General features: G+C 34.0%; 1 protein-coding gene across 2 annotated transcripts in view; it reads left to right on the top strand.

Annotated features, from left to right (window-relative positions):
• LOC142356451 (uncharacterized) overlaps positions 1-14,413 on the top strand; it is a 32,667-nt gene that overhangs the window by 14,761 nt on the left and 3,493 nt on the right. The window contains exons 5-7 of one of the 2 annotated variants that reach the window (XR_012761417.1): positions 2,835-3,039; positions 7,010-7,123; positions 7,513-7,685. Coding sequence is in view for 1 of the 2 variants with exons in the window: in XM_075408366.1 (XP_075264481.1) it covers positions 2,835-3,039; positions 7,010-7,123; positions 7,576-7,685 (429 nt within the window). In the remaining variant the exon portion in view is untranslated. The remainder of the gene's footprint in view (positions 1-2,834; positions 3,040-7,009; positions 7,124-7,512; positions 7,686-14,413) is intronic. The other variant, XM_075408366.1, reaches the window with a different exon arrangement.

The raw sequence follows: 14,413 nt of genomic DNA, 5'->3' as shown, positions 1-14,413 counted from the left end.
GTTTTTGGAACGTTCGCTTGTGCTGCAACCTCATGGGACTAACTATAGAGCAATCAAGCATGCAAGTGCTTTGAAAGATTTGGAATAACCTTGGGGTTATTCGAATTTACATGTTTGAGATTTTTAAAAAAGTTTTAAACGTCTGATGACCTAAAACTTCTCAGGCAGGGGAATTAAGCTACTTTACGATCAAAACGTTTCTATTTTTGTTTCACAAGGTACTGTACTAGGACCACTAGTATTCATACTTTATGTAAATGACTTCGGTGAGGAAATAGGGAAAAGTTCGAATGTTTTACAATTTGCAGATGACACAGCAATTTTATGTCATGAAAAAAATGAACAGTGTTTAGAAGCAAAGGCTAAAAAAAATATTGATGGAAACTGAACAATATATGAAACAAAACAAGTTAACTCTAAATGAAGGGAAAACAGAAATTATGGTTTTCAAAAATGAGAAGTTACCAACTGTCAATTGCGTTGAATTTAATAGTCATTCATTGAAACCAACAGATGAAGTCAGATACTTAGGTGTTATTCTTGACAAAGAGTTGACATACCAAAAACAACTTAATAGTGTGATCAGTAAAATGGCTTTAGCTATCAGATCAATTTATTTGGTACGCAATCAAATACCTTTAAAGGCTCGAATAAATCTCTTTAGATCACTTGTTTTATCGCATTTAGAATTTAGTGCAATATTTTTTCAAAGTTTGCCGTCCTACTCAATTGACAGAATACACAAACAAATTAGATGTGGCATAAAAGTTTGCTTTTTTCGAACAAAATATGACAGTGCTCATAAACTACTTCTTGAAAATAAAATACTTCCCGCAGAACTTCAAATAGCAAAACTTCATTAAATAGACTTTTCGATATTGTCCAACAAACAAACATACAAGACCAAAAACAATTCAGAGTAATCGGAGACGTTGAAATTAAAGTTAATAATCGTACATATGATTTTTCTATCACTACAAAATGTAAATCAAAATGGAGTCAAAATTCAATTATAAGAAACTTTGTTCGGAAATGGAATAAACTTCCAAGAGCTCTAAGAAAGGAAAAATCAAAGAAAAAATTTAAAAAAGAATTAAAGGAAGAGATGCAAAAAAGACACAAACGGGTTCCAATGGACAAAAAAATTGAAGGCTTTAAAAGTTTTTTTTTATAAAATAATTCACGAGAACTAGAAACTGAACCTTAGTTTTTTATTATTATTATTATGTTTAGTTATTCAAGGGAAAGATGTAGTATGTTTGATTTATAATATTACAACATGTAACTTTAACCTTGGGGTTATTCGAATTTACATGTTTGAGATTTAAAAAAAAGTTTTAAACGTCTGATGACCTAAAACTTCTACCAAATGCTCTCACTTTCTCAGTACTTTCGTCAGTAATTGCGTCAACTCATAAAAGTTTAGTTCTTGACTGTCGTAGATTTCATTCTTTTCGCGCAAGTTTGAAATGGAATCAAATTTTCTCTTAAAGAAGATGATATTAAGTAATCTGTTTATTTTGTCATCAATATGTTATACAATACTTTTGTTTGTCGCTCCGTAAACTAGAACACCATATTAAATTACTGGCTGCACAATTGTTTTCAATACTTTAAGCATCTGCAATATTCCTAGAAATTTTCTCGAGCCGTAGAACATTTCAGTAGAGAACTGCTTTAGTTTTTTTGTGAAGATAAACTAAGTACTTAAAGCTGTCTACAATTGTTTTAGAGTTCATTGAGAAGCTGTTTTGCGTGCCACGCTTTTTCCCTATGGTCATAGTCCGCGTGTTTTTTACATTCAGTGTTCGCTTATTTTTGTTTCATTCTGCTCAGAAAATTTTGTTGTAAACAATTGGGTTTCTGTTGGTTTTAAACGATTTGAACTTTATTGCAAATATTTTGCTCCTGTTGGTCTTGCAATTTTTTGTACTACCAAATTGTCTTCTGGCCGTTTTTTCATCTGATCAACATATTTTGTGACTTTTTGCCTTGAGAACTGGAATAGGATAATCTCGTAAAGCTCGGGGGCATCATTTTGTCAATCAGTTCTCCTAGAGCCCTCTAGTCTAAAAATATGCAGTTCACTGAAATTGCTTAGCGAGTTTTTGACCCACACAGTTCACTCCTCCTTCACAGCAACCCCCTCTCTCCTCCCCGTCCCCACCACCAACGCAGCGAACTTGGTGTAGGCGTAAACTTACGATGTAAAGGGCAACGGATACCCCCATCCCGTTTCTTGTCCCCCCTCCCCGATCTTCTGAAGAAAGGTCACCTAAGTTTAAGCTAGTGACTAAAGTCAACCTCTCGCCTGAGCCGTGAGAGTCATTCGTCTGGTGTTTGTTGGTTATGTTTTTCATCCGACTTAACCTGAATTTTAGTCAAGTTGTCGTTTTGACGCATAATTTCTCTATTTTAGTGTGATCTTAATTGCTCTCATTGAACATTTTAAGCATTTGAATTCACGATACCTGCTATTACGAGTGTTTCGCTCCACAAACCGACAACTCCCGTCTTATTGCACACATAACGTTTACGAACCATTCGCATGTGCTGTTTTTAGAAATTAACGTGCTCTATGACTCCGTTAGCGTGGCCCGGGGTTGACAAATGGCTCTAGGCGGTGAGAGAAATATCAAGAACAATTACGCCGAGATTGCACAGCTCAATTGAAACGATTTCAATGATCTATAATAAAGTCTGTTTTCAACTTTTTTTGTATTTAGCTGTAACAATTTGAAACCTGAATCCTGCTATAGTGTCTAAAATTGAATATCTGTCAATTTTGGATTTTCCTACCATATTATTTGGTTATGTTTGCAATTTAATTTTAGCCATTCAACCTTGTCAACAGACCAGAACCACCTCAGAGTCTGAGTGAGAACTTCCGACTCAGTCAAAATGACAGTCAGTATTTGATGACGCCTGTACCCCCTGCAGTCACTCCTGATAACGTGCTTCCTCAGATACGGCGATTTGCTGTGGACGAACAAGAGGATCAAGAGGCAAATTGCGACTGCCCTACACCTAATACCGATGGTGAGTTTTGCGTCACAAAATTCTGTTGATCTTATCTAAGTTAATTTACAGCAAATGCTACTGACATTAGTATTGAATAACCTTAAGTTAACCTTAACCTTAAGTTAAAAGCTGAATAACCTTAAAAGCTAGTTTATATATAACAAGAGGGGTCGGAACAATTATATAATCTAACTAAGACTGCCTACTAAATTAGAAGTTGTTGAAAACAAATTAGCTTGTCAATTTTTTTAATTACAACACAATGAATTTGAATTGTATTGGGGTGCTTTTTAACGACCCGAAGAAGAGTATCGGAGTGATTTCGTGTTTTTAAAATGCTCTCAACGATGTTTGAAGCAATTATTGTAAACGTGTGTCTTTTTAATGCAAAATTTTTGCTTGACTTTTTTTGCGCTTTTGTTCAAGAGCTTTCTTTGACTTCTGTATTGATTATTTCACGCTTGAGTTCTTAATTTTTCGGTGGCCTAAGCAGCTCTCTTTCTAAAAAAAAAGTTTGTTGTTAATGTAAAATCGGTTGCGAGCAGAGAAGCAAACCCATTGTAACTTAATGGTTAAGATATCAGACTGACATACTGGAAGTCCAGGGTGCGAACCCCTGTGGAGGTGTTGTTTTGTTTGCATCATAAACATTTTTGAGCTACATCCGTTATAAATTAAACTGCACTTCGCCTCGCTTTATGTTTATAAATGGTAAGATGTTTATGTTTTGGGTCAAATTTTAAGCACGAATTGGAACGCGTGAAAATAATGGAGTGCTTTGGGTGCTAAACAAAATTGATAAGTGGAATGAAAAGGAGTAGTGTTTTTTTCATACCGTGTTTTTCAAGAGAAATATAAACTAAGGTGTGTAAAAAATTTCTGTTAGCGGGCGAATTTTTTGTTCACGTGCGGTTTTTTCAAGCAAGCAATTTTTTTTATTTTTTACAGAGGTTTGACGATCTTTTAGTTTTAGAGCTGTTTTAATAATGGTTTTAAGGTTTTTTTGTAATTAATGAGAGTTCTATGTTAATTTGGAGGTTTTTCAGCTTTTCTGCTAATTTATCGGCAAGTTTTTATTATTTTGGTTTATCATTTTGTTTTACTGCCTTGAGCGGGATTCGGAAAGACGCTTTTTATGAAGTATTTAGATACCAAGTGAGTGATGTTGTTGGTATGAATTTTTTTGTCCTGAAATCTGACAAAAAATGAATTTTTTAACAATTTTTAATTTTTTAGGTTTTCATTTTTTTATATAATCTTAGAAATGTTTCTTTTAGCCTATTATGAGTTGCTAATTGTTTTCCAAGTATTTAGTACTCTTATTTGCCTAAAAGAACTTTTCGTTGACTTCATGTGTCTTTGTAATAAAAGAATTCTAAGCATCTTCTGATTTTTCAAGTTGTTTGTAAGAGCTTTTCATGAATTGATTTCAAGTTTTATCTGCTGAGCGGTTTGATTGGTTAATAGTTTTTTTGAAGGCGTTAAATTTTTGTTTTCTTCGAGTTGATATCGGAATTGACAACTTTTCTAATACAAAATCAAACAGTCACATTGAGAGAGCCAAGGAAACATTTGTTAAACTTGAAACCACTATAAAAAAGCTATATGTGGACAGAAATGAGATAAAAACTTGGCAAACTTCAAATATTCACTGACTTTTACCTTAAAATATATTTTAAGTCATTAGTGGTATTAGGTAACAACTAAAAGCATTGTACAGGTTCATATGTAACTCATAGTAATCCAATTGGATCTTTGATTAAAAAGACGAATTCATGAAGCTGCAAAAAATGAAAATGAAGGCAAAACAAAGAAAATCAATTAAAAATTACGAAAACACATAGTCGAATCCATAAAAACTGAGCTTTTCTCTGAAGACATTGTAGATGTTGGTCCGGCCCCAATTTGATGTAAATAGGATCTTTAATTAATTAGGCTGGGGTTTGAGATCTTTCTCTTAAGCAATCATCATAAAAAACAAAAATGCGAAAAAATTTGAGAAAGTTTGCGCACCCCAGGAAATCGGAATAACTATTGCTTTTAAGAATGCAAGATGAGTCCAAACCTAGCCATGTGTTTGTTGCGCGTCCAACAAAAGCATTTAATTTGTTCATGTTTTTGAAATGGATAAGTTAGCAGATGAAATATTTCGATAAACCAAAAATAAATGATGCATTTTGTATAATTATTGCGTTAAATTTTCGAATAACCGGCAAATTTTTAGTTCCTTTAGACTCCTATAGGAAGCGAAAATAAAACCAGCTTTTTGAATTCTCAAAGATAGTGAAAGCAGATGTTAGATTTATAATTTAGGCATATTCAAAGTGGGATAAAAGGCATATTTGGAGCCATTTTTGATTAAAAGTAGGAAATGCAAAAAATTTAGCAAAATTTTTTAATAAATTTTTTTGATAAAACTGGTCGGTAAGCCTCCTTCAACCTTATAAGTTAAACAAATAGCTTGTTAACAATTTTAACAGATTTTTGAAAAATTGACTGAATTTTGTTTAAAACAAAACAGTAAATGTGAATAAAGACCACAGAATTCTGTCTACTATTCACGAAACTTTCGTCCTCACTAATACCCTCTGAAAAACGAATAGCAAGAAAATCTCTTTTTTATTCCGCATTCTACGCTGGTTGTGCTTGATACCAGTCTCAACTCTCGATGATGAATATATCGATCGGCCAAAATTGACTGAACAAAAAATTCCTTTTGAGTGTATAGTTCCTTCCCCCACAAGTCGGTCGGAACAAATATTTTTTTTGAAGAATGCCTATAGTTTGAAATAATTGTGGAATTCTCTTTTTATTAACTTTTTATTAATTTTTTGTTATTTTTCGGTTCATTATTCATGTCCTTCATTCTCTGCAACCTCTGTTTTCTGGCCGCCTATTCAAAATAAAAAAAATCAGGCTCTGCTAAAAAAAAATCAATGATTTCTCTGTAAGATGCGCTTGTTTGTAACAATTTAAAATAACAGAGTCTTATATATAAATGAAATTTCTACTATTTGTACTGACGTACTAATTAAAAAGGGTACTAATTAAAAAAGACCCAATTTTTAAAAAAAGATTGTACGAAGTGTACTAAAGTTCACTAAATTAAGCAATGCCGAGGGTTGTGTTTCATGATGGAATGAAATTAACAAAGTCTTCAATTATCAACTGAAATAATTTTTGTGCTAAACTAAATACTGGTCATGCTTGCAATGACTCAACATAGTTCACGTGGAATTTGTAAAGTGAGTCGTATGTGAGCGAGAATTAATGAAGTGTATTCCGCCTTGCTAAATATGTATAATCCTCAATTATACTTTGATTGGGTGTTATACTTACTTTTCCAATCCTTACTCTGCTTCCTTAAAGCTCACAAAGCATTTAAGCGAGTTCTCGATTCAAACATGTTTTTTCCGAGTCTCTTGAAATGTATTTGAACCTTAGTAGGTGAAATCCTATTTGAAATGCTTTCTCCTGGTGACGTCGCAACACATGGACATGCCAAAATATAGAGTTTTCAACGATTCTGACTGGTCAAATATTGATCACTGTAACTTTACGCGTTCAATGAATCTTAATTTGATCGAGCATAATTCTAGATTATAAAATTTACCATCGCCGTCATTCCATGCTTTGTCGGCCATGGCCATACCTATGGGACTCAATATGCTACTCTTATTTTGTTGGGTGTTTACCCCCTATCTTAAAACTGAAAGTTTGTTGCGCCTTTATTGCGCAGGAAGCAAATGGGCACACAGCAAATGGACACACAGTATTGCGCAGGAAGCAAATGGGCACACAGTTGGTGCACACAAATGGGCACCAACAATGCCTTTCCATATATTTTTGGATGTTCTTGACTCTCTCCCCATATTAGGATTGAATATATATAAGTGAATTTCACTACACTAACCCGAGTTAATTTACTTCTTATGTGTCAGTTCAGACCTTTCACGGACGTCACTTTATACATTTCAGTGTATTTCAGCTCACAGGCTTCACGTGGAGACTTGCAACAGAATCTGCGACCAGTTGATTTGCATTTCGAATCATAGGTTTACCCAAGAAATAGCAAATGGTGCCAGCTCTCGTCTTGGGCAAGGTCAGTTCAAAAAATATCAGAAAATTATCGTTTTCCTTGCTACTGCTCAAAGTTCGCAAATTTTACTATGAAACAAAAACAAGCAACAGCAAAGATATTTCTTTTTAGCTAACTTCCTATGGTAGAGTATAAGCTTCTCTGACTGTAAGTTTCTATTTTCAACGTTTATTAAATGTAATGATGATTTTGTTGCCCGATTACGTCGACGAGAGCCACTATCGATTGAAAAATTAGTTCGTTCACATCTTGCCATAAAAACAATTTTTTCCGAATGTCGGGTTGGTTTTCGTTGCCAAACCTCAGCATTCGTCCAAATTTTTATTCATCCAATGAATGAATGAACGAAGAGAATTGCTCATAAGCTCAAATGAGCCGTGTTTTTTTTTCAGGGAAGGATCTGATAGAAGGAGACATTATCTTTGCAATGTGTGCATAGAAATGTTTTTGTGTAGATCCTGCTGAGTTTATGAGTCAGATATCAACACCAAGTGGAAGTGTTGACTTGGGCAGAGTTGTTGCAGCTGCAGAATTGACAGCGACTCATTTTGAAACAAACCCAGGGGTGAGTGTTGTTTTGTTTTTTCGAGTCATAGCCCCTTCCCCTCCATTCTACTCCGAGAATAATAATAATAATAAATTGTTGTCGAGTAGGATGTACAATTGTTTGCAATACATATGGTATAAATCATGTACCATAATATTAAATCTACTCGACAGGTCATCAATAGGTCCAAGAGGTCCTAGTCAAGTGATGACCAGTACCATTAGTATGATCAATGGTGTGAATGTGTGGCGTATCATAGTAAGGGAAAATAAAGGGAAACCTCCAAGACATTCGTTTACCCTAGTTATCAGGGCAATAAGAAATAAAGATTCAAAATTTTTGCGTGAAAAATTGGCAGAGAACGTCCCTTCAGAGAGCTGTGCGGAAACTAGCTATATTTTTGCGATTCTTATAGTTATAGTGACTTATAGCCGCCCTCATCTTCTCACCCGGACATTATAGCAACCCTATTGTTACGACTTGAAGAGAAGCATTGGAGAAGTGTCTCTGTAGCTGTAAATCTGTAAGCTGAGCGTAGCAATTTTATGGTGATATTTCTTTTGTTCTTTTTGTTTCGTGGTCTGAAGCTCATCGCTGTTTTTCACAAGTCAAAGAATTTGAATTGTACCTGTTTTTTTAAAGATCTGTTCACACATTCGCATGATTTTTGAAGTCAAATTGAAGTGATGATTTTTGTCGAGCCGAAACAGGAAATGGAGCGACAAAGGAAGGGATTTTGCGGCGTAAATTTTTTTGCTCTAATTTCACAGTAGAGTGAGAGAACGGTGTTTGAACAAAAATTCGCTTCCTCAATTAGGGTTTTTTGTTCTCATGCAGCAGTTTGACTTTGATTTTTGCTTTTTTTCAATTTATGTAATCAGATTTTTTTTTCCAAGTGGTTCTCCCAATCCATTTATTGTCCATTCTAGGTCTGGTATTTGGGTTTGTCATAAAAGTTTTATTGTGTCAGGACTTGTCCTGCTATGTTTTTTGTTTCGTCGTCTGAGGTTCATTTTCGTTTTTACAGTTTTTTCACTCCCCGAATTTCAATAGAGCTGTTCTGATCACAAGCTTGTGCGGCACTTGAATCTACGTTTCGCGTCTATTTTGGCAATCTGCCGGTTACGTTTTTAATCGATAGCTCCCAGGAGTGATATTGAAGCCCGAATTGAAACGTGTGAAAAACGTTGTTTTACTGCTGGTCATTCATCTATTGAGCCAAAAGAGTGTTTTTTCGTTCATACCGCTATTTTTTTAAGTGAGAAATTGAGGTGTAAGACATTTTTCTGATCGAGCGAAATTTTTCTGCCAATTTTTGAAGCAGTTTTTTTGGTTATAAGTATTGTTTTCTACTTTAGAAGTTTTATGAGGCTATAGTAACAATACAGCTTTGCTTTAACTGCGTTTTGAAGGTTTTCGTTTAATTAAATGAGTTTTTAAAACTAAAAAAAATACAAATCGAACATTTGGACGAAGCATTTTTATCTTTTAGAAAACGTGTCCTCGACACTTGTTGGACTTTAATTTTGAAAAAGGAAAGGAAAATTGTTCTTAACGGTCACTACCAACTACGTTTTCCTGGATTTCCTTTCAGCTAAATACAATTAAAACAAATGTCAAACGATGACAAAAACGCTAAAGGCCGGAAAAAAGAGACATTTGCTTTATAAACATAAAATTACCTCATCGATCATTGAAAACCGTCATTGCAGTTGCAAGCAACGGGAGAAATTACAGCAATTTGCATCGCAGAACCAACCGTGATACTCTTGAATATAGAAGTGGTCTTTATTAACATTTAATACAAATTAAGCAAGATCAGAAAATTTTCCCAAGTAGCTATCAAAAATGTTAGAGGGATTCCTTGTTGGAAGTATTCACACCAGAACAGGCGCGATGCTTAGTACCCTTGGCACAAAAATTACTACGGACTGAAAGTAAAAAGCAGAGATAAATGTATATTGCGGAACGCACATTAGTTTAGCTAGCACAGAAATCTTAAAAAAGACTAGGAAAAACTCGCATTTGAAATACTTTTTTTAATGATGAACAAATCGAGTCAAGAGGATCTTTAGAAAATACCAATTAATGTAAAACTATTTTGAGTTTCTGAAATGCTCTGAACTAACCTATGTTATCACGTACTGACTGGGGTAGGATCATACGCAATCGCTGCCTTTCATACAGAGCGACATATTCTGGCGCCAATGACGTGATATTCTTTGTACTCAAAAACCATATCTGCAATCTACTCCAAGAGCCGAAGATTTTCATTTCATCTTTTGTATGATATAGTGGTGATGCTAGCTAGTAATCAGTTTTTGTAATCAGTAATCAGTTTTTGTTGATCCAAGGAAAATTAAATGATCTCATAAGAACTGACTGTTATTGCAGCTTCCCAATAGCAGATGCGGCCTCATTTTTCAATGGAAAAGCTCAAATCCGATGGCTGATAAAAAATTTTTTTGGAAGGAGTTTTGCTCGTGGACTTATGCGTCTATAGGACACGGCCAATGAATATGCAGTAGCGTGTGTAATGTCACTTCCTTTATGCTTCTTTTTGACATGAGATTTTCTCGTTTTTATAAAATTGTACACAAACAAATCCGGTTTCTTATTGTATTTTGTAGTTATTTACTATTAAAACTCTTCATGTGCACCGTCAAGTTTTTTATTGTATTTTGTAGTTATTTCCTATTAAAACTCTTCATGTGCACCGTCAAGGATTTTTGTTTCGTTTTTACTATCAATTGAAGTAGTTTTTGGTAATAAGCCTTCGAAAGTGAGTGAAAAATTTGAGCTTTTTTAAAAATAAATTGTATGTGTTTTGAGCTTGAACTGTTTTCACTTCTTACTGAGGCAGGAAGATGGCTATACATTTTTTGAGCCTCTATTGCCTGATTTGGAAAGATCCATATTTTTCTGTTTAATGATTTTCAATTTGATATTTATATAGAATTTCCGATTTGATTTTTAATTTTAATTTTCAAAAGATACGAATTAGTTTGCTCATCTTTTTTATACTGACTGTGTTCTGCACAAGGTATCATGTATCTTTCAAACACTCTCTAAATGTTTATAGTTTGATTGCCCCGCCCCTGCTTTTATTAGTTTTGAAAGTTTTGATATGAACTAATATTTTTAGTCTTTTTTCAGTTTTTTTGTACTTTGTTTTTGAACAGAGTATAGCACTGAGGTTTTGCTAGGTTCACTGTTAAAATTTTTATTGAAACTTTTTTCTGGATTTATTCTCAGAGCTAGTTTTTGGTAATATATGACATTTTGCCTATGAAAATTGATCTTTCTTATAAACCTTTTTAATTGCTCTTGAAAGAAGTTGATAGCAATTATTGTCAACGTGTTGGTCTTTTTTTTGCAAATTTTTTGCTTGACCATTATGCGATTTTCTTCCAGAACATTCTGTGACATCTCAAGAAGTGACGTTTTCGCGCTTTCGTTCTTCATTTTTGAATGATCTCTATTGCTCTCACTCCGAAGTAAAGCTTGCTACTAATATAAAGTCGATTACAGCATTGCAAGAAGAAGGACCTGATAGCCGAGTGGTCACTGAATCTGGTTATGGATCGGGAGCTCAGTGGTTCGAATCCCGGCGGGGTCAAATTTTTTTCTACCGCCTGTCGTTCGAGAGCAATTTTTCCGACAATTAGTCGGTTTATGTTTCATGATTAATTTCTGACTTGATAAATTTATTGGCTACTGTTTAGTTTTATCGCGTTCATTGGGGTTTGAAACGGCAAGTACTGCATAAAGCTTACTTAGTAAATGTTTACAATTTTTATGGTATAAAATAGTTTTCTTATTGAGAAAAGTTACCGAAGTTGATAAATTATGTAACAATTTTTTCTTGTGGTATTCAATCTTTTCATCGAAAATAGAAAATTTTGACATCCTAACATAGCTTGCACATTGTTGCTGAAGCAGTTTGATGTTTTCAATTGCTTAAAACAGTTTTGTAGTATTTTTTGCTTGTTATAAATACAAGAGTAATTGACTTTTTAAATTTTTTTAGTTCAGTTGTTTATATGGGCTATTTCTCAAGTTTTTATCTAATTTTCTTTAGTTTTAAAGCTAACCTCAGTAAGCACCGGTTAATTGAAAAGGTTTTTTCTCAGAGAGACAACTCTTCGAGTCGTTTCCGCGTTTCTTCCGGCTATATTTTTGTATTTCGTCATCAAGATTTTTGTTACGATCATAAATCACTTCAAATCTGATTAATAGCCGCCCTCGTCTTCTCAGCCGGCTATTATAGCGCTCCTATTGTTTTTTACTTCGTCGAACTTTTTTTTCGCTTTACCATTTTGCCGCTTTTTCGACATTTTGCGTAAAATCTTTTTGACTTCTCTAGGCTAGTTTCTCTCTTCTCTCATTCTGCTAGAAGTGAATTTGAACATCAGTTGCTCAGCAAAGCAATTCAAAATGAACAGAGTCAGTATTAAAAATTGAAGTCAGAAATGGAAACGGGATAAACCCATAAAGCCCAATTTTACATGCCCGCTATTTGAACGTCGTTCCTATAAGTCTTAGTTACCATCGCTGATGCTTATTGGTATTGATAGTAGCCCCTGTGGCCTCTCTCTAAGAACCAGAAGTATGTTCAACTACGAAATGCCATCAAAATAAATCGGACTTAAAAAAATGTTTTTGTACAAAAATCTTTTTCAATATCTTCTCTTCTTTCAATCCCAATCATGCTTATTGGAATCAACGGCGGCTATTTTCCGGCAATCTGCCGGGTATGTTTTTTGTTCATTCGCTCATGCAATTTCAACTGAATTGCGTGCGTGACGTCTTTCTTCATTCTTATTGGAGCGAGTTTTTTTGCTCATTTGCGTGATTAACTTTTTGGTCACGCGTGACTTACCTCGCTCTCAAAAATGACTTCCTGACTCTGAAACTGACTTTAGTTCAAAGAGATAAGGTCAAGTGAGTGCGTGTCACTCTAACCGATGGTTATTGCAGAGCAGCTAATATAAGCAGCAGTTTCTTATCCGAATTCGTAATCAAAATATAACTTCTCATAATTAAACAATAAGAAATTTCTCTTTGGTCTGTTTCTGTTACTACCTTTTTGAGACTGCTGATCTACGAAGCTATTGCGGCAATTTTCTGGCAATCTGCCAGCTATGTTTTTAGATTTCAAGCTTAACCTGCTGTCTTCTTTGTTTCTTTCGCTGACAGTTTGCACAGTTTTACCTTTTTTACGCAGAAAAAGCCGAGAAAGTCACAATTGTTGAATGAATTTTTGCTCTCACTAACGACATTTGCGCGTTTAACTTCTCACTCTCCGGCAACAATGAAACAATTTTTATTTCTTTTACATGTTCACATTGTGATCAGATCCGAAGTACCTCACTCAGTAATAATTTACATTTAAATTGGTGCAAGGTCAAAGGAACATATATACGGTTCTATATTTGGCAATGTACTAGGAATTGTAGTTTCTTACTTTTAAGTTTTTTTTTGGTTTCTTAAATTTGGTTTTATGTTTAATGCTCATATCGATGTGCTTTTGCTATTACGTACCCAATGTATTCGAAGGCAGGTTTGTTGACAGAAAATTTCATCACGGCTGAAACGGCTGAAAAAACGCCTGCATGTCTTAATTTTGTATTTTATTTCTTGGTAATTCTTAGCTCACTTATGATATGCTGCTTTTCTAAGTGTTTAATATTTCTAAGTGTTTTTCCAATTAACCGCAAATTTTTCGAGCTTTCTGATTTTATATACAAGTCTTGCTGCCAAATATTTATAATATTATTATTGTTCCGACCCACTTGTGGGGGGAGGAACTATATACTCAAATGGGTTTTTTTGTTCAGTCATTTTTGGCCGATCGATTTATTCATCGTAGAGAAATGTGAGTGGTATCATTTGAAAGCTGTTCCAGCGTAGAATTCAAAATTAAAAAGACTTTTTTGAATTTCGTTTTTTTTTCGAGGAGTTATTGAGGATTGAAGTTTTGTGTGAACACGGGATATTTGCATGATTTTGTTCACTTTTAGTGTACTTTTTCTTAAAATAAAGATATTTTTTTAAATAAAAATAGTATTTCAATTTTACATTTCATGCCACAAAATGAACCAATTGTGTGTTCCTAATAGACTGAAGTCGATAAAAGGACTAGTTCTGGTCTCATATGGAAGTTCACTATCAAAAAAAAAATCGAATTCTGTTTGAGAGCTATTTTTTTTACAAAATTTGTTTTTTGTTTTTTTTATGTCACATAGAGAATAGTCACTTTTCATATCGAGGTTCGGTTAATGACAAACCTCATTTACAGTCAAATGAAGCCCAATGAACAAAAAAATTTGTTTTCAAGGAATTCTTCATGTTTTTTTTTTGGCTTCGACACTGAGTTTTCATAATTTTTAATTAAAATTTGATTATCTTTTTGAGGATTTACTAATTTTCTGGAGTGCTATGGCATGAACTCATTAACTAAATGTGCAATATGTTCCTTAATGAGTATTAAGTGAACATATCTTGTGCTTTGATTGGACAGCTATTGGCTGATAAGACTTTAAGAATAAGTTTTCAAATTTTTTTTTGAACATTAACCAATCATAAACTTATTTTGGTGAACTGTAAGTCAGTTTCAGTAATAACAGAACCCTCTTCCTTCCTACTGCAACCAAATTTTATCTGGTTGGCGGTCTTATCTACTAACTATTGGATATGACTTCAATGACACAAGATCTTATTTTTTATTTTTTGTGGTTATTTTC

Source organism: Convolutriloba macropyga, chromosome 2 (genome assembly GCF_964194025.1).
Source record: "Convolutriloba macropyga chromosome 2, txConMacr16.3, whole genome shotgun sequence".
NCBI classification, from domain to species: Eukaryota; Metazoa; Xenacoelomorpha; order Acoela; family Convolutidae; genus Convolutriloba; species Convolutriloba macropyga.
The sequence above is the reverse complement of the archived record's forward strand: the minus strand, read 5'-3'. Positions and strand labels throughout refer to the sequence as shown.